The sequence below is a fragment of the Tachyglossus aculeatus genome, chromosome 17, assembly GCF_015852505.1.
Source record: "Tachyglossus aculeatus isolate mTacAcu1 chromosome 17, mTacAcu1.pri, whole genome shotgun sequence".
NCBI classification, from domain to species: Eukaryota; Metazoa; Chordata; class Mammalia; order Monotremata; family Tachyglossidae; genus Tachyglossus; species Tachyglossus aculeatus.
In genome coordinates this window covers 7,090,108-7,110,349 of record NC_052082.1, presented here as the reverse complement: position 1 = coordinate 7,110,349, position 20,242 = coordinate 7,090,108, and the positions used below count along the sequence as shown (strand labels likewise).

Genomic DNA, 20,242 nt, shown 5'->3' with positions numbered 1-20,242 from the left:
CATGTCTAATTCCCACTTGGGTCTTCTCTCCCATCACTTAATACAGTGCTCTGCACTCAGTAAGCCCTTAATAAAAACCATTACCACTGAGAAAGCCAGGGTGGCTAAATCCAGCAAAATTTCTGGCTGACTTCTATTTCAGCCTCTGTCATCCCTACTAGGGTCATGATTCGAGGATGCTGAATGAGGGAATTCTTTCTCGAGTTGGGGAGATAAAATGCCTCTGGTCATTTTTACATGACTGCTCAACTTTCAAGGTTATTTGAAGTTCAGCAATCCCTTGATCTCAAGTTGCACAATCTTTTCATTTTCCCTGCTCACTTAATACAGTGGCAAATCTTTTGTTCTCGATTTGTGTCTATTCCACTCCACGCACTGGAAGCTGATCTCAAGATCCTGTACCCCTCCATGGCTGGGAAGTAAGCAATTCATTGAGCGCTTACTGTCTGCAGAGCACTGTACTAAGCACTTGGGAGAATACAATATGACAGAGAACTTCTTTCTTGGGTTGGAAAAATATTCCTTTGGAAATTAGAAATTTGAACACAGATTGCTTCCAACAAATAAAACCACTGATCTTGCTCTGAAAATCTTCCATGGTATATTTGCAATCAAAATTTTAAAAGATCTCCTGAGCAAAATGCCCTCTCTTTGGCTGAACCCACGATTCAGCCACGATTGTTCACGAATCACGACTGTTCACGATCAGTTCACGAATCGTGAACCCACGATTTGATTAAGCAAATTGAATGTCAATACCCAAAACTTTTGCGTAATCCACAGGTTTCTTCACAGCCCTAACGAAATCTCCCTCATCAGACAACTTAACAATAGGGAGTTTTGCTATGAAAACTTTTTGTCGCAATTCCGCCGAGAAGGACCGAAAAGAATTGAGAAAATTTTTTTTTTCCCTACGATGACGCCCTTGTGGTTAGATCAAGGGGTCCGCCCAGGTGTGAGTTGTTGCCAGGGGTGAAGGTAGGGCTTTACTGCTCACTTCCCTACCTGCCAGCTCACCTGGACATTTGGGAATGCACAAAGTCCATGTCGGGGGCAGCGAGGTAAAAAGACATAGCCTGGGAGTGTAAGGAGTCTGGCCTGCTCCCTGTCAAATGATGTCGGTACTTATTTTAATGGGATTTGTTAAGCGCCGTACTACGCTTTGTGTTGCATGCAAGCTGATCAGTTTGGACACAGGGCACGTCCCATATGGGGCTCACAGTTTTAACCCCCATTTTATAAATGAGGTAACTGAGGCACAGAGAAGTGGAGCAAGTCGCCCAAGGTTGCACAGCATTCCCCAGATTGATTCCCGAGGAAAGGATCTGTGGCTCCCCAGACATGAGGCCCTCCCTGTTAGGAATTGTTTGGTGGTAAAATCACATTTGATAATTTCTTTGCCTCTTTCACAAAATATCTCCCAGCCCATCTGTGGCATTCCACTTAGAACAGTGCTTTGCACATAGTAAGCGCTTAATAAATGCCATCATTATTATTATTATTATAAGATAAACTAATATATTTTTTTCCCACAAATCTCCACTGAAGCTTGTTTAGATAGATAGGATTTAAGTTTGGGAGAAAGACTGTGGATTCCTTAAAAACCAGTTTTCCCATTCCCTGCCTTCATTGCATTCTTTTGAGGTTTGGTTTAATCTATGTGTGTTCAGGGAGATGGAAGAACGTGGAATATTCACCAGGGAGACAAGGTTTTTGAGGTTTACATCAGCAAGCTTCGATTTGTCTTGTCAGAGACTATATGACTGTGAGGGTGTTTCTCTTCGCAAGATCAAACCTCAAATATCTACTTCCTGTTTATGTTCTAGCAGATGATTTTTCTTTAGTTTGAGTTAAAACTAATGCATCTGGAGTATTTCTTGTTTCTTTTCTCTTTTCTAAATAGAAGTTATTGAGGATGATCATGACATTTACTAAATCCGTGGCTCAGTGGAAAGAGCCCAGGCTTTGGAGTCAGAGGTCATGGGTTCAAATCCCCACTCTGCCAATTGTCAGCTGTGTGACTTTGGGCAAGTCACTTAACTTATCTGGGCCTCAGTTACCTCATCTGTAAAATGGAGGATTAAGACTGTGAGCCCCCCGTGGCACAACTTAATCACCTTGTAACCTCTCCAGCGCTTAGAACAGTGCTTTGCACATAGTAAGTGCTTAATAAATGCCATTATTATTACTATTATTAGTAAATGCATAATGTGTACCAAGAACAGTGCTAAATGCTGGGGTAGATCCAAAATAATCAGAATGAACACAATGCCTGACCCTTATGAGGTCCTCAGTCTAAAAGGGAGGCAAGAACGGACATTTAATTCCCATTTTACAGATGAGAAAATTGAGGCCCAGAGAAGGTAAGTAACTTGTCCGAGGTCACCCAGCAAGAAAATGGCAGAATAAGGCCTAGTACCCAGGTCTCCTGACTCCAGGGCCTAGGTCTTCCTCCACCAGGCCACCCTTCAGAAGGAGAACTTTTTTTTACCCCAACTTCAGGCAGGTCAAAAGTCTGAAACTGGCCAGAGTTCTGGAATTTACGGCTCCCAGGAGAACCAGAAGTTGGGGGATGAAATACCGATGCCCCAATTCACCTAATCACAGCCTAGAAAATCGAAAAGGGAGGTAGAATTCATGGCCACCACCACCATCACCTCATTCTGTGGCTTCGCAGAATCCCTCTGGGTTTGAGATAAAGGTATTATTTCCTCTCCCCCTCATCCCCTTCTCCATCCCCCCCATCTTACCTCCTTCCCTTCCCCACAGCACCTGTATATATGTATATATGTTTGTATATATTTATTACTCTATTATTTATTTATTTATTTATCTTACTTGTACATATCTATTCTATTTATTTTATTTTGTTAGTATGTTTGGTTTTGTTCTCTGTCTCCCCCTTCTAGACTGTGAGCCCGCTGTTGGGTAGGGACTGTCTCTATGTGTTGCCGACTTGTACTTCCCAAGCGCTTAGTACAGTGCTCTGCACACAGTAAGCGCTCAATAAATATGATTGATTGAATGAATGAATGAATGGTGTCAATGGAGAGGATCTGCGTGACTCGTGTGAGTTAAAAGAGTTCCCTGAAAGTGTGAGGGGAAAGCTTCTGAGGGAAACCTTGGTGCTAAATGAAGCACCCTCTGAGAGTGGACCACCACACACTGTTTATTATGTGCATGACTTTTCTTGGTCTGTCGTATGTATTATTTGATCCTTTCCTGCAAGCTTCATCCCAACAATGGCTCGGCAGAAGTATCTTTGGGAAATCTAGTCGGAGATAGACTTGTTTCTTCTACATACCTGTTATCGTGACCTTCATTAAAATTTCTCCTAGAATTTAGAGTCTTTTTGGACTCTTGTTTCCCATTTGTACATGCAATTAGCAGGTGAAAGATACCTTTTTATAATCTCATTACAAAAGTCTCAGAATTGTTTGAAAATGAATCTGCGCCCCATTAATGGGACTAGTAAATGAATAAGATATAATGCTTAGCAAAACAGATTCATTCTAATCCTAATTAGTTACACGGGCCCAAAGCACTAAGTGCACTTAAAAATACAGTCAAGTGATTTACCCAAGTCCACAGTGACTAAGCAGGCAGGATTAATTTTACTACAGTCCTGTTTTATTGTCTAACCAGCTGCTGGCATTTAAGAGTTCCTTAGTTAGCAAGTGTCTTTCAATGAAAAAGTGTATAAACAAGTGAAACCTTTGGGTCTATGGAGTGACAAATACCGGTGTTTTATATCCCAAATGATTTTAGGGGTTTTTTTTCGTCTTTTTTTAAATGTGGGAGCTTCTCCGAAACTGCTCACTCTCTGTTTTCCTCCCCTGTTCCCCCTCCCCAATCTGTTTCTCTGGCTCCCAACTGTCTCCTTTCGATAGTGTTACAGGAGCCAGAAATATAAGACTAGCTGGTCTACAACTGGTCAGGCTAATCTCTATACTGGCTCCAGGCCAAAAAGCCAGACTGCAGACCTGGGCTAGAATTGAGCCTAGGAAAATAAATCAATCAGTCATATTTATTGAGTGATTACTGTGTGGAGCACCATATTAAATGCTCGGGAGAGTACAATTTAACAGAGTTGGCAGACACGGTCCCTGCCCACAAGGGGACCGAATTGGAAACCGTGTGGCCTATTGGGAAGACCACAGGCCTGGGATTCAAAGGTCCTGGGTTCTAATTCCAGCTCTGCCACTTACCCCCTGTCTAATCTTCGGCAAGTTACTTAACTTCTCTGTGCCTTAATTTCCTCATCTGCAAAATGCGAATTCAATACCTGTACTCCCTCCTACTTATTCTGTGAGACTCATGTGGTTGACCTGATTATCTTCTATCTACCCCAGCACTTAGTACAGTGTTTGACATATAGTAAGTGCTTACCAAATGGCACAATTATTATTTAATAATAACAATAATGATGGCATTTGTTAAGCACTTACTACGTGCAAAGCACCGTTCTAAGCACTGGGGAGGATACAATGTGATCAGGTTGTCCCACGTGGGGCTCACAGTCTTAATCCCCATTTTACAAGTGAGGGAACTGAGGCCCAGAAAGGGGGGGGGGGGGAAGGGAGCCACCCACATATGCTCAATTACTCCTGGGGCTGCTGAAGGTTGTTGTCTCAGCAGTCCCAGGATACATGAGTGTAAGCTTATTGTGGGCAGGGAATGTGTCAGTTTATTGTTATATTATACTCTCCTGGGTGCTTAATACAGTGTTCGGCACACAGTAAGTACTCAATAAATACCATTGACTGGCTGGCTGACATGAGTGGAACTACCACAGCCTGAAATCCCTGGAATGGGAGAGGAAAGGGCAAGAAGGGTGAAAGCCGAGTCCAGGCTATGGACAAGACTCCCCTCTCTTCTCTGTAACACTTTTTTTATGGTATTTGTCAAGTGCTTACTATGTGCCAGGCACTGTACTAAATACTGGGGTAGGTACAGGTTAATCAGGTTGGACACAGTCCCTGTCCCACATGGGGCTCAGTCTTAATCCCCATTTTACAACTGTGGAGACTGAGGCACACAGAAGTCAAGTGACTTTCCCATGCACACACAGCAGATAAGTGGTAGAGCTGGATTAGAGCTCAGGCCTGTCTTTCCTCCAATGTAGAATCTCTTCTCTCGATACAGCCCTGCAGATAGTCTGAGGCCACCAGGTTTTGGGTGCTAAATTACATATTCTTCCAACCTTCCTTTTTACAGTCCAGTTAATTGGCCTTGACCAGCCCCTTTTCCCTGGGCCTTTGGCTAAATATAATAATAATAGCATTTATTAAGCTCTTACTAATGGCAAAGCACTGTTCTAAGCGCTGAGGAGGTTACAAGGTGATGAGGTTGTCCCATGTGGGGCTCACAATCTTAATCCCTATTTTACAGATGAGGGAACTGAGGACCAGAGAAGTTCAGTGACTTGCCCAAAGTCATACAGCTGACAAACGGTGGAGGTGGGATTTGAACCCATGACCTCTGACTCCAAAGCCCATGATCTTTCCACTGAACCACGCTGCTTCTCTAAAAAATATAAAAAAGCACTTGCTATGTGCAAAGCACTGTTCTAAGTGCTGGGGAGGTTACAAGGTGATGAAGTTGTCCCATGTGGGGCTCACAGTCTTAATCCCCATTTTACAGATGAGGAAACTGAGGCCCAGAGAAGTCCAGTGACTTGCCCAAAGTCACACAGCTGACAAACGGTGGAGCCGGGATTTGAACCTATGACTTCTGACTCCAAAGCCCATGCTCTTTCCACTGAATCACGCTGCTTCTCTAAAAAATATAAGAAAGCACTTACTATGAGCAAAGCACTGTTCTAAGCTGTGGGGAGGTTACAAGGTGATCAGGTTGTCCCATGGGGTGCTCACAGCCTTCATCCCCATTTTCCAGATGAGGGAACTGAGGCCCAGAGAAGTGAAGTGACTTGCCCAAAGTCACACAGCTGACAAACGGTGGAGCCGGGATTTGAACCTATGACTTCTGACTCCAAAGCCCATGCTCTTTCCACTGAATCACGCTGCTTCTCTAAAAAATATAAGAAAGCACTTACTATGAGCAAAGCACTGTTCTAAGCTGTGGGGAGGTTACAAGGTGATCAGGTTGTCCCATGGGGTGCTCACAGCCTTCATCCCCATTTTCCAGATGAGGGAACTGAGGCCCAGAGAAGTGAAGTGACTTGCCCAAAGTCACACAGCTGACAGTTGGCGGGGCCGGGATTAGAACCCATGACCTCTGACTCCAAAGCTCGTGCTCAATCCACTGAGCCACGCTGCTTCTCTAAGTACTGAAAGCAAAGACCCTGTCCTAGGCCAAGTCTGGGAGCTTGGCTGTGTGGATCTTTCTCCACTACCCAAAAGCAAAATAAAAGGAAAGACATAGAAAAAGAGGTTTTTTTTCCCTCCACTAGATGTTGAAGTTGAGTGTGGCATAAACATAGGGCAACATGCAATGATTGGATCAGAAAACCTTACCCTGGAACCACACCCATCGAATGCTTCTAAATTACATTTCCAGTCAAACACAACTTCCACTCTGTTTTGTCTAAGCTAGTGCCTCCCACACCCAACAGTTTTCAAATTCAAATCCCCAAGCTTCGTCACGCCCCCGGTTCAATGCTCTGCCCAAGCGGGGACAACATGAAACCTTGCTGACGGAATCAGAGGAATCTTACACTGGGCTACGGATTGATCAGTGACTTTAGTCAATTGGTCATTGATTAGTCATTCAATAATCAATTGAATTATTGGTTCAATTGGTTGGGCCCAAGCTCTGGACATCTGATCTGGAGATAATAAAAATGGTGTTTGTTAAGCGCTTACTATGTGCAAAGCACTGTTCTAAGCGCTGGGGGGATACAAGGTGATCAAGTTGTCCCACGGGGGGCTCACGATCTTTATCCCCATTTTACAGATGAGGTAACTGAGGCCCAGAGAAGTGAAGTGACTTGCCCAAAGTCACGCAGCTGACAATTGGCGGAGCCGGGATTTGAACCCCTGACCTCTGACTCCAAAGCCCGAGCTCTTTCCACTAAGCCACGCTGCTTCTCTAAGAAGCAGCTTCTCTGGCGATAATCAACGGGAGCCACAGAAACACAGGCATCGAGGCTTCATCGCTATATGTTGCCAACTTCCCAAGCGCTCAGTACAGTGCTCTGCACACAGTAAGCGCTCAATAAATATGATTGAATGAATGAATGAATGAATCTGTTATTGAGGTGATAAGCATCAGGAGTTTCTCCTCAGTGAGAGATTGAGGTGGCCATTTTGCTGCCCTGAGCCTCTTTCATAAAACCCCAGGGATTGAAGGGCCTATGAACAGTCATATGGATTTTGACTGAGCCCATCCTAAGGATAGCTGGTTCTGTAAAGCCTTGGGAAACATAATTTGTGAGGATACTTTTCAATGAAAAACGAAAATATTTCTTCCCTTGAACCACCCAGGAAAAGTTGGCATAACCTTTGTAAAAGGAGGGGCAAAGGTTTTTTTGTCAGCATAGACAAAAGGCCAACTGTAAAGATAGAATCTTCAGTACGCTGAGAAGCAGCGTGGCTCAGTGGAAAGAGCACGGGCTTTGGAGTCAGAAGTCGTGGGTTCAAATCCCGGCTCTGCCAATTGACAGCTGTGTGACTTTGGGCGAGTCACTTAATTTCTCTGTGCCTCAGTTCCCTCATCTGTAAAATGGGAATTAAGATTGATCCCCCTGGGGGACAACCTGATCACCTTGTAACCTCCCCAGCACTTAGAACAGTGCTTTGCACATAGTAAGTGCTTAATAAATGCCATTATTATCATTATTATTATTATTATTACCGCTTTTTCAGGAGGACGGGAATGCAATCCCAAGAACTGAATATCACAAATGTACAACCAAAATAGCCTCCCAAACATCAGCCCATTGGCAAGCAATTACCAGATCTGGCCTATCACTACCTGGTATTCTGCTCCTGAAAGAGATCGGGGGAAATTTATTGCCAGTCTGACATCCCCCCCTTCACAATCTCTGACTTTTCTCTCCAATAACTTCTCTTGGCCAAATCTTCTATGTGTCTGACTAAACTCTCAAGCCTCCTAACACCCTATCATCTGCCCCCAAAATATCTCTACATCTATCTTATATTAATCCATTTTTCTCATTCACAAGTGCACCCTAATCATTGGAACTTATTGGTCTTTGCTAGTGGAACCCCTTCCTCTAGTAATGAAGCCCATCTGTTGGGTGAGAAGTTTTTTGTCTTCTCATGACCAGTCAATCAGTGGCATTTATTGGGTGCTTATTGCATGCAGAGTATTGTACTAAGCAGTCGGGAGAGTACGCCGGAGTTGGTAGCTATGTTTTCCGCTCTCTAGGACCCTGCATCTTGTAGCTTCAGTGGGTGGTAGGATGGGATTCAGGGAATCATTTGGGTTGTATTTAGTGAGCACTTATTGTAAGCAGAGCACTGTACTTAGCACTTGGGAGTACACTATAACAATAAACAGACACATTCCCTGCCCACAGTGAGCTTACAGTCTACCAAAATTTCATGCTCGTCCCATCCACGCTCTTCCCGATCTAGCAGAAGGCAAATGAAGCATTAGGTAGCGGATATAAAGAACAGCTTGTCTATGTTATGGCCCAAATAACTCCTATTTCCAAAATCGCCCTTGGCCTTCTTTTGGGATAAGCTGCATCCTTGTCGAGGGTTCCCTCGCCTTTTCGGTTAATATTTCAACAAAAGGTAAGTACATATGGGATTGATTATAGGCTTTGTTACCGTAATTGACAGGTACTGTTGCTTACTTCCGCCCAGCTTCGTCTGACTTTATTACGCCAAGAAAGCTAATGCACATTGATTTTTACAGGGTTTAATTTATGATGCACCCTATGACTCCTCTGTCAGAGGAGCTTTATTAAGTGGAAATGGCTGTTGGGTTTATGGACTTCAAAATTTCTAATGTAAGTAGTAACGGTGACTCATGCAATAGTATTTATTGAGCACCTACAGGAAAAAGGGGCTGACTCAAATTGTATGCCCATGCTGAGAACAAGAGACAAACTGCAAAATCAAATGGACGCAGCAAGAGAAAGGAAAGATTAAACAATAGATTTATGAATGCATGAAATAACACATAACTAGAGAAAAGGTAGAGAAAGGGATAGGTAAAAGACAGAGCTTAAATAAGTAGGCAAATCAATTAAGAAAAAGAAACCAAGAAAGAAAAAGAGAAACGAATGAAGAAAGAGAGGAAGGGCCGGAATAAATCGATAAAACTTCCCAGCAGAATAAATAATAAAACTTAAGTGAGAATGAAGCGAAATCCAGTGATCCTAAATATAAGTCTCTGTGGTGACAACCGTTTTTTTCCAATTCTTTCTTCAATTTCAGATATTGACAAGGAAGCGGCAGAAAATCTCCTCAATAACTGTAAGTCCATAGATGAGGTCGTTTTAACAATAAACCTGAAGAGCAAAAGAAAGTCTGTCCTGGGATCTGGTTATCAGGTCAAGAGGTGGCCAGAGGGGAATACTAGCTGTTTGCAAGAGGCATCCTCTTCCACTGCGATGGTCGAGAAAATTTAGGCTCTAGGCAGCATCCCGACTTTGATGGGCCGTTAAAATAGCCCCCCATCCACAGGGGTTCAAGGGAGCAGGGTGGAGGTGGAAGAAGTAGGCCTTCGATGGAGTCTGCCCTAGTGAGCCAAGATTATGGGCAAGAAAAAGAGCAGGCAATAATAATAATAATAATTGGAATATTTCTTACTATGTGGCGAGCATTATATCAAGTTTTGGGATAAATATAATAAAAAACAGATCAGACGCAGTCCCTGGAAAGTGGAAAGAGCACAGGAAGGGAATTCAGGAGACCTTGGTTCTAATCCCAGCTCCTCAACTTGCCTGTTGTGTAACCTTGGATGATGAAACTGAAGCCCAGAGAAGTTAAGTGACATGACCGTGGACACGTCACTTAACTTCTCTGGGCCTTGGTTTCATTATCTATCGGATGGGGATTAAACGCCCGTTCCTCCTCTCCTTTATTATCCCGTATCTACTCCAGGGCTTAGCACAGTGCTCGGCCTATAGTAAGAGCTTAATAAATACCACACTGTTTATAGGCTAGAAAGGGCCCACGTAGCCAAGACCATTCTCCCCACCTCCCAAATCAGAGCATCTGGTCATCTTTACGTGGGCCTGGGCAACCTTGACTTGCTTGGGTGTGGCAATGCCAATCATAAATAGGTGTAGAAGCCGCACTAGAGCTTCCCAGGACACGGGTATCCCAGCATGCCAGCCAAGTAACTGAATGTGCCACCCTTTGGCCTGAGTGCCAGGTATGGTTGACACCTTTACAAAAGGGAAACGGGCACAAAAAGAGTCGCTCTGCAACCAGTCCATTTTCCCCAGAACCCACGTCTTTCATTCAATCATGTTTATTAAGAGCTTACTGTGTGCAGAGCACTGTACTAAGCGCTTCCTGATTGTAAGTTTGCCATCAGCTCTGTGAATGCATTGGAAAGAAAGGAAACACTGTCCTAAACTTCTAATTTTATGGGACATCTAAGGTCCTGGGGGAAATAAGAGGAAATAACCGCCTCTGTTCTTCTAGCTCCCAAAGCCGGTGGGCATCTGTGCACAGTCCGTGGCCACTGGTAAAATGTCCCAAACCCTCTTCTCACTTATCCTCAAGAGGCAAAGACTCTGATGAAGTTTCAGTCGAGGTTGAGTCAAGTTTGGGCTAAATGAGTGGCGACTGGGAGATTAACAGACACCATAGGTGTAGGATAAGAATTTCCAGTCTGAATCCTGGCCGAGGAGAACGACAGAGAGAGCGGGGGAAGAGAGCTGTCAAGGGCAGAAGAGGGAGTTGCCGAGGGTGTTTCTTACCAAAGAGAAGAGACTTTGTCTTGGACACTTCCTGCTGGAGGAAGTTGAAAACAAGCAATAGACTCCAGATGGAGAGGGAGGGTAAGGAGGAGTCATTAAACCTCAGGCTCTGCTTTAGCCTGTTTGTCCTTCTTGGCTTCGGTGATAAGGGAGTGGAACAGAAGACAACATCGTACTAGTCAGCACTGTCGCCCAGCCCGGCCCCCACCCAGCCTTGCCCGGGGCTACTGGTGCCAGCCATGGGAACCATCCCCTGCCGCACAGAGGATCTTGGGACCCTGGAGGAAGATGCTAACTGAGTCCGTGGGGCTCCCCTGTTGTGGAAGATTAATCATCCCGCTGCCGTCCATGCCTCGGCTGCTCCCAACTCCACCTCAGCTCTGGCCGCTTGGAGAAGAACTTTCCTGATAGGATAAGAGAAGCAGCGAGGCCTAGTGGTTAGAGCTCGGACCTGGTTTCTAGTTCTGGCTCTGCCACTTGCCAACTGTGTGACCTTGGGCAAGTGACTTCACTTCTCTGGGCCTCAGTTACCTCATCTGAAAAGTGGAGATGAAGACCGTGAGCCCCATGTGAGACAGGGACTGTGTCCAACCTGCTAATCTTGTATCTACTCCGGCGCTTAGAGTGGTGCCCGGTACATGCTTAACAAATACCATAAGTAAAAAGGAGAGAGGCAGGTCGGGACATCCTGAGTGTGATTGTCAAAGAGGCCAGGGCCAGAGAAGAGGGAAGCAGAGAAGCAGCATGGCTCAGTGGAAAGAACACGGGCTTGGGAGTCGGAGGTCACGGGTTCTAAACCCAGCTCCAGCACCTGTCTGCTGGGTGACCTTGGGCAAGTCACTTAACTTCTCTGAACCTCAGTTACCTCAGCTGTAAAATGGGGATTAAGACTGTGAGCCCCTCGTGGGGCAACCTGATCACCTTGTATCCCCCCCAGCGCTTAGAACAGTGCTTTGCACATAGTAAGCGTTTAACAAATGCCATCATTATTATTATTATTAAAAGGGGTGTGATATGAGGGGGTGGGGGCAGAGTGAACAGGAGGCAGGGGCTTTGGCAGAGGGAAGAGAGGCCACTGAGCTGTTTTGTCCTAAGGTATCTTCAACCAACCAAGAAGACTACCATGCAGGATGCCACATCGACACGCCGCCCTGACCCACACTTTAACTCCCAGCTAAGCTACCAAAGACACCCATTCATTATCACAAATACCCAGCCTGCTGACGAGGCACACATGTTGACCCAAAAAGAAAGAAAAAAAACACATACCAACCTAGCCGCACGCTGACACAGCACTCGCATGATGTCATACATTAATGTATATAGGTATTTGTTCAGAGAAATACAAACAGAGGTTGTGAGCCTCATGTGGGACAGGGACTGTGTCCTACCAAGATTGCCTTATACCTACCTTAGTGCTTAGTGCAGTGCTTATCACATAGTAAGCTCTTAACAGTAATCTTAGCAAGGTCCCTTACAAGAGCATACCTTAACCTTTCTGCGGCCAAGTTTCCTCAATCTGTAAAATTGGGATAAGATTCTCCAAAAATGATAGGGACTCTTTCTGATCTTTTTATATTTCATCTACCCCAGTGCTTACCTTATAGTAAGTGCTTAATAAGTAATGATAATCATTAACAGTCATCATAATAATGATGAGTGCCAAACTTCGAAGGAAATGACCTGGAATCATTGCAGAATTGCCTTTCCTACTTGGCTATATGCATGTTCTGCAAATTCTTTGGGACATCTTTGCAGACATTTGAGTAGAGGATCCTTTCTTGTTTTGTTTTGTTTTTTACAGTATTTATTAAGCATACTATGTGCCAGGCACTGTATTAAGTGTTAGACCGTTTCTGCAGTTCCCAAGTAACTTCACATCAAAGAGGTTTCAAAGCAAGCTTTGCTGGTAATAATGTTTGTCTTAAGACTAAAAGACATTTTTTTAATGGTGTTTGTTAGGCACTTATGATGTACCCAGGCACTGTTACTAAGTGCTTGGGTAGATTCAAGTCAATTAGGTTGGACACAATCCCTCTCCCACTTAGGCTCTCAATCTCAATCCCCATTTTAAAGGTGAGGTAACTGAGGCCCAGAGAAGTTAAGTGATTTGCCCGAGGTCACACAGCAGACAGATGGCAGAGCCAGGATAAGAACCCAGATCCTTCTGATTTTCAGGCCCATGCTCTATCCATTAGGCCATGCTGTTACTTAATATATCTAAAATTCTAAAACTGGAGTGCACGCCATTGCGCCTTAGAACAGCTAGCTGGGTTGCTACAGAACTAGGAGAGGCAGCGTGGCTCAGTGGAAAGAGCCCGGGCTTTGGAGTCAGAGGTCATGGGTTTGAATCCCGGCTCCGCCAATTGTCAGCTGTGTGACTTTGGGCGAGTCACTTCACTTCTCTGTGCCTCAGTTCCCTCATCTGGAAAATGGGGATGAAGACTGTGAGCCCCCTGTGGGACAACCTGATCACCTTGTATCCTCCCCAGCGCTTAGAACAATGCTTTGCACATAGTAAGTGCTTAATAAATGCCATCATTATCATCATTATTATTATTATTATGACCCTAGAACAACAGACTTTAAACTTACAATTTAATTTGAATTGTCAGAAAGTGTCTTCAATAGATTGCATTTATTAAGCACTTACTGTGTGCAGAGACTGTACTAAGCATTTGGGAGAGTACTATATAACGGAGTTGGCAGTTGAGTTCCCTGCCCACAGTGAGCTTACAGTCTTGAGTTTCCCTTAACCCATGTTTTTGCAAGAAACAACCCTGACATTTTATAAAATCTGTAAATTTTCAATCATAAATGTTTCCTCTAGTTTGTAAGCCCACTGTGGACAGGGAACATGTCTACCAATTCTGGGACACTGTATTCTCTCAAACACATAGTACAGTGTTCCACAAATGGTAAACACTACTCCCCCACTCCCTGTTACCTTGCTCTTGTCTCTTTCATCACCTAACTCATGCTCATGACCTTCCTTCTGCCTTGAACTATCTCTTCCTTCACATCCCTCAGATCTCTACTCTCCCCATCTTAGAAGTTATTCTGGAATACATCTACATTAGAAGGTCCTGATTAAGTCCCTCTTCTCATGAATTTATTCTCCTAATCTCCCACCACCTTTTCTTACAACCCTCTGCCTCCCCCAGTACCACCACCCCAACCAGGGTTATAGTCTTCCCTGTGGTCTATGATGAGCACACTCATGATGTCTCCTTAATCGTTGGCCACCCAAGTGTTTTGTGACACCTGGATTGATAGTAAATAATAATAATTATGGAACCTATTGAATTGCTTACTATGTGCCAAGCACTGTTCATTCATTCATTCAATCGTATTTATTGAGCACTTACTGTGTGCAGAGCACTGTACTAAGCGCTTGGGAAGTCCACGTTGGCAACACTTAGAGATGGTCCCTACCCAACAGCAGGCTCACAATCTCTAAGCACTGAGGTAGATAGAAGTCCCTGTCCCACGTGGGGCTCGCTGTCTTAATCTCCATTTTGCAGATGAGGTACCTGAGGCCCAGAGAAGTTGGATGACTTGCCCAAGGTCACACAGCAGACCTGAGAGTTAGAACTCAGGTCCTTCTGACTCCCAAGCCACGCTGCTTCATATTATTAGAACAGAAAACAGCAAAAACACCCTCCAGCCCTCAGAGGCGGCGGGCTCCACCTGAGAGGTTTCCGCCGGGTGATGGGCACGGAAACGGGAGCAGCACCAGGCACGGCGAGTTACTCATCTCTCTCGGACAGGCTGCGGGCGACGGACCGTCAAGCAGTCGACGATCCTCCCCATCGGCGACCGGATCGCTGGAGGCCTGGATGCCCAGGAGGGAGAGTGGCCATGGCAGGCCAGCCTGAAACAGAACAACGTCCATCGCTGCGGGGCCACGCTGATCAGCAACAGCTGGCTGGTGACTGCCGCGCACTGCTTCCGGAAGTAAGTCCCGGCGCGTAGGCCGAGGGGGACGATGGCCTGGTGCAGAATCTGGGCCCTGTGAAACCCCAGAGGGCCTCGGGGAATGGCTGGGGTTTGGGCGATCCTGACTGGGGAGGGAAGGACTGAAACTCCATCGGGGCACCTGAGCCGTGGCAAGGAGTGGCACAAGAAAGGAAGTGTGTGTGTGTGTGTGTGCCCACGTGCCCTCTATCTCTGAAGACACCACTAAGTGAAATGGGCCCCAGAGGAGTTCAGCGATTTGTCTAAGGTCACACAACAGGTCAGTGGCAGAGTTGGGACTAGACCCTGGGTCTTCTGACTCCCAGTTGCAGAATGATGGCACTTCCGTAGAGTTAAAGAAGCTGGGAGTAGAATGTTTCAGACGTGTGAGCAGCCCGAGCCAAACCAGAGACCTCCTGTTGGCCCACAGACCCAACTACGCTTGCTGGCTTCTTCCAAGTTGACACATGCCTCCCCTTATCCACCAGAATTTCTAATCCTACATGCTCAGGAGGGGAAGGGGAGATCGCCCAGCCACAAACCCCTTCCCCACGAATGCACATTTAACACAGAACTAAGTTTGCCTAAAAAGGGCTACAGTTCATGCTCGGCCAGACGTTATGGTGGGAGGGGAAAGACCTTTTCCTCGAAGTAAACACTGAAGCGGGAAGGATCCCACTCCCCGGCTGTGGGGCCCAACCAGTTTCACCCCCCTCCTCTCTCTCCCTTCTGAGTTGTCTATGCACTTACTTGGATCTGTATATTCTCCCCACCCTCAGCCCCAGAGCACATATGTACATATCTATAAATCACATATTATAGATTGGAAGCTCACTGTGGGCAGGGAACACATCTACAAACTCTGCTGTATTCTCCCGAGTGCTTAGTACAGTGGTCCACACAGAGTGAGCACTCAGTAAATACGATCACTGATGAGGATCATAGGATGTTCCAAAGCTCCCAGGCAGGCCTACTCTGACAGGATCAATCGGCTACTGAGCCTGCGGCCTGATGAGTTTCTGGCAGAACCGACTTCCTTTCCTGTTCTCACTGCACCTTTTCCTTGCTGGAGCATCGATCCCCTCGGGAAGTCTGTCAACATGATTTGAGGGGATTTTCCCTTTCACCAAAGGCAGTCGGCTCTCGCTAATGGGACCGAATCTCTTTTCAGCGCCAACGACCCCCGCCAATGGACCGTTAGCTTCGGGCACCTCTTAAGCCATCCGAAAATGAGACGAAAAATCAACTACATCATCATCCACGAGAAGTACCACTACCCTGCACATGACCACGACATCGCCTTGGTGCACCTCTCCACGCCAGTGCTCTTCTCAAACATCATCCGCCGCATCTGCCTCCCAGAGTCCGGTCATTACTTCCCGCCCAATTCAGACGTGATGGTCACGGGATGGGGGTCGTCCAGGACAGACGGTGGGTCCCTCTGCCTCCTCCGCTTCCCAGCCTGTGAGGCTGAAAGCACCGTTTCTGGGGGCCTAGGTGGGGTGTGTTTCAAAAACCGACCACACAGCCATTCCCTGTCCCACATGGAGCTCACGGTCTAAATAAAACGGAGAACGGGTATGGAATCCCCATTTTACGGTGAAGGAAACGGACGCACAGAGAAACGAAGTGGCTTGCCCAGGACCACACTGCAAGGGATTGGCAGAGCTGGGATTCAAACCCAGGTCCCCTGACTTTTGGTTGTTCAGAAAAATCAGTGAAAGTGGGGACTGTAATGATGGTGTTTATTATGTGTGCATTTTGTGCCAAATGCTGTGCTAAACAGTGGGATAACTGCAAGGTAATAATAATAATGGTATTTGTTAGGTGCTTACTATGTGCAAAGCACTGCTCTAAGCACTGGAGGGGAAACAGGGTGATCAGTTTGTCCTACGTGGGGCTCACAATCTTAATCCCCATTTTACAGATGAGGGGACTGAGGCCCAGAGAAGTTAAGTGACTTGCCCAAAGTCACACAGTTGACAAGTGGCGGAGTCAGGATTAGAACACATGACCTCTGACTCCCAAGCCCGGGCTCTTTCCACTGAGCCATCCTGCTTCTTTATCAGGTTGGGTGCTTGCTGTGTCCCAGCCAGGACTTATGGTCTGAGAGGGAGGCCGAACAGGAACTTTATCTCCACTTTACAGATATTTGGGTTACACAGGACAAGGTGTACGCCACATACAGACCGACTCTCCACTGTGAACAATGGAGAGTGAAAATTGGAGAGGTTTAAGAGGGGATGGAGACAGACACAGGCTGGATGTCCAGGGCAGATAACTGTTGAGGGCCGTCGATCATTCAATTAAATGTATATACTGAACGCTTACTGGGTGCAGAGCACTGTATCAAGCACTTGGGAGAAAACAATATAGAGTTGGCAGACATGTCCCCGTCACCCTGGCAGGGTTGGTGGGGGCCTGTGTTTATAAAGGAAATCAGGTGTGGCATTTCCCTCTTGCAGGAGCAAGACCTAACATTCTCCAGAAAGGAGCAGTGAAAATCATCGATACGGAGACATGCAATAGAGAAGAGGTGTACAGTGGCGTCATCACACCAGGAATGCTGTGTGCTGGCTACCTGGAAGGCAATGTAGATGCCTGTCAGGTAGGCTGGAATGCAGGATTGACGGGAGGTTGCCGGAAGAATCCCCCCGACAGGATCGGCAACACACTCTGACTTATTTCCCGGTGGTAGTTGTCTGACTGACAGATTGACTGACTGACGGGTTGAAGTCTAGACTGCAAGCTTCTACGCTAGAGTGTAACATCCTCATTTACACTGTAACCTCCTCCTCTATATTGCAAGCTCCCCGTTTAGATTACGAGCTCCTCCTTTAGATTGTAAGCTCCTCCTCTAGACTATAAGCTTCTCTTCTACATGGCAAACTCCCCCTCTAGACTGAAAACTCACCCTCCAGCCCATAAATTCCTTGCGGGGAGAGATCGCGTTTACTCACTCTATTGTATTGTACTCTTCCGAGTGCTTAGTCCAGTGCTCTGCACACGATAAGAGAGGCAGCGTGGCTCAGTGGAAAGAGCACCGGCTTGGGAGTCAGAGGTCATGGGTTCAAATCCCAGCTCTGCCAATTGTTAACTGTGTGACTCTGAGCAAGTCACTTCACTTCTCTGTGCCTCAGTTACCTCATCTGCAAAATGGGGATTAAGACCTTACGTGGGACAACCTGATCACCTTATATCCTTCCCAGCGCTTAGAACAGTGCTTTGCACATAGTAAGCACTTAACAAATGCCATTATTATTATTATTATTAAGCAATGGATAAAAAACATTAAATGACCGATCTGTGCACATCCCGGGACTCTGGTGTCAGAGAAACCTTCTCAGCACGTGGGACGATTCCGCCAAAATGCAGAATAAGAGATGAACTAAATTTTCTCTTCACCTCAGTATCAAACTACCTAGATTTTCCAAAGACTGTTAACCCTGTCATCCCTTTTGTTTTGAAGCAAGGAAAAAAGACAGGTCCTGGCTGTTCATCAGCTGTTCTCTTTCCCTCTAGGGCGATTCCGGAGGGCCATTGGTTGGCTCTGATGCTCGAGGCATGTGGTACCTTGCTGGAATAGTCAGCTGGGGAGATGAATGTGCTCTGCCCAACAAGCCTGGCGTCTACACTCGAGTGACTTACTATCGCGACTGGATCAAGTCCAAAACGGGCCTCTAGTACACTTCTTCCTCTGGACGAAAGAAAGGACACTAACGAATCACGTCGGCTCTTAACTCTCAATCCACACTTCATCCCACGCTCCCTTTATGCCCATCTGAGATGGCAAATTTAAACACATACAATGCACGATCTGAAGAAGGGCCCTCGGCTTAATTTCACACCCACATGATTTACCCCAGTGTCATTCAGAATCCATTTTGGCCTCTGAATGATATAGGGGTGCACTCACCAGTCAAACCCTAATTTTTGGAGGGCTTCAGGAAAATTGAAATGTGAAAACTTAAATATTGAAGTTGTAGCTATGTCATCTGAGTTTTTTAATAAGAAGGAATGGGAGTCAAAATAAAACTTTCTGGGCAAAATGCACAACAAAAATAATGCAATGGGTTTAGAAATACTCCTGGAACATTATACGAAACCAAATCTGTGTTCTGTGGTTCTTCGAGGGCTGCAGCGAAGATTATCTCATAAAATGATTTTACAGCACTTAATAGCTGTGCTACAGAAACCCATAGGGGCAGCCTAGAAAGTATGCATTATTTTCTACTAGAGCTGGTTATATTAAGCTACCCCGTGGGATAATGCATCCATGATGCTCCTCCACAGAGGCGAAAAGCCTGTCACTCTTTTCTGGTTCCTAATCAACTCACCTGGCTCATCTTAAATATTCCCATCCAAAAGGAAAGGCTCAAAATACAGCTCTTCCCTCCCATCAAACCTGGAAAATCCAGGCATCGGGAATAGCTCTGGGAAAATTGCTTGACACTTTGCAGTGGGAGTCAGAGAATTAATTCACGGCAATGCGTATCCTTCTGAAATACAAAATGCTCATCTCTTTGGGATTTTCACTGAGTGAAAAGCCACTTGACATAGCAGAGAAATAAGCACTACAATTGGATTCTACAAAAGGAAAGCAGGAAGACACGCGCCCTAGTCAGATTTTGACTTATTTGTTTCCAGTTGGCCAACTTTTGCGAAGATGCTATTGTGCTTCTTACCTAACACCTGTACGTCCCACCCTGTGGGGTTCTTGGGGCCGGGAGGGTCGAGGGTTATGGGCGCGGTCCAGTATTTGTGGGCTCGTTTCTTTATTACATGATTGGATAGTGTACTTTAGTAACCAGATCTCATCTTTCCATGTTTCTTCCACACCCTTTATTTGAAGAATTTTGTCAGAGCTGTGACCAAAGTACTTCAGAGTACTTTGAGTTCCTGGGCCATGGGGCCCAAATCAGGTATCGGGGACTTTCTCAACTGTGTTGTGTATTGGGGATTACCAGGGAGATTTGAGTTGGCCCAGGTGACTTCCAGGGACCTCTTGGGACTATAAGCCCCTTGGTGGGGGGAAATGAGCAGACACGCCCCACCACATACATGCCCACAAATGGCCCAGAGAATATCTAAACCCCTCCCAGGACCCCTACGAGATGTGGGAGAATATTGGACAGATGTGGTAAATTTGGGTGAAACGAGGCTTCTGTAGATTTCCCTTCTAATGTGCTGGGGCCCATCCAGACTCCACAGAGATCAATCAATAACCATCCAGAACGGTGTAGTGGATAGACCATGGACCCGGGAATCGGACGGTCATGAGTTCTAATCCCAGCTCTGCCACTTGTCTGCTGTGTGGCCTTGGGCAAGTCACCTCACTTCTCTGGGCCTCCGTTACCTCATCTGTAAAATGGGGATTAAGACTGAGCCCCATTTGGGACAGGGATAGCGCCCAACACG

General features: G+C 45.9%; 1 protein-coding gene across 1 annotated transcript in view; it reads left to right on the top strand.

Annotated features, from left to right (window-relative positions):
• Positions 1 to 18,670, top strand: part of LOC119938987 (transmembrane protease serine 11C-like) — a 58,933-nt gene extending 40,263 nt beyond the window's left edge. Inside the window, exons 7-11 of the mRNA XM_038758772.1 lie at positions 9,372 to 9,410; positions 14,638 to 14,824; positions 15,996 to 16,255; positions 17,290 to 17,432; positions 18,347 to 18,670. Of these exons, the coding sequence (XP_038614700.1) occupies positions 9,372 to 9,410; positions 14,638 to 14,824; positions 15,996 to 16,255; positions 17,290 to 17,432; positions 18,347 to 18,508 (791 nt within the window). The 3' untranslated portion in view covers positions 18,509 to 18,670. The remainder of the gene's footprint in view (positions 1 to 9,371; positions 9,411 to 14,637; positions 14,825 to 15,995; positions 16,256 to 17,289; positions 17,433 to 18,346) is intronic.
• The last annotated feature ends 1,572 nt before the right edge of the window (positions 18,671 to 20,242 follow it).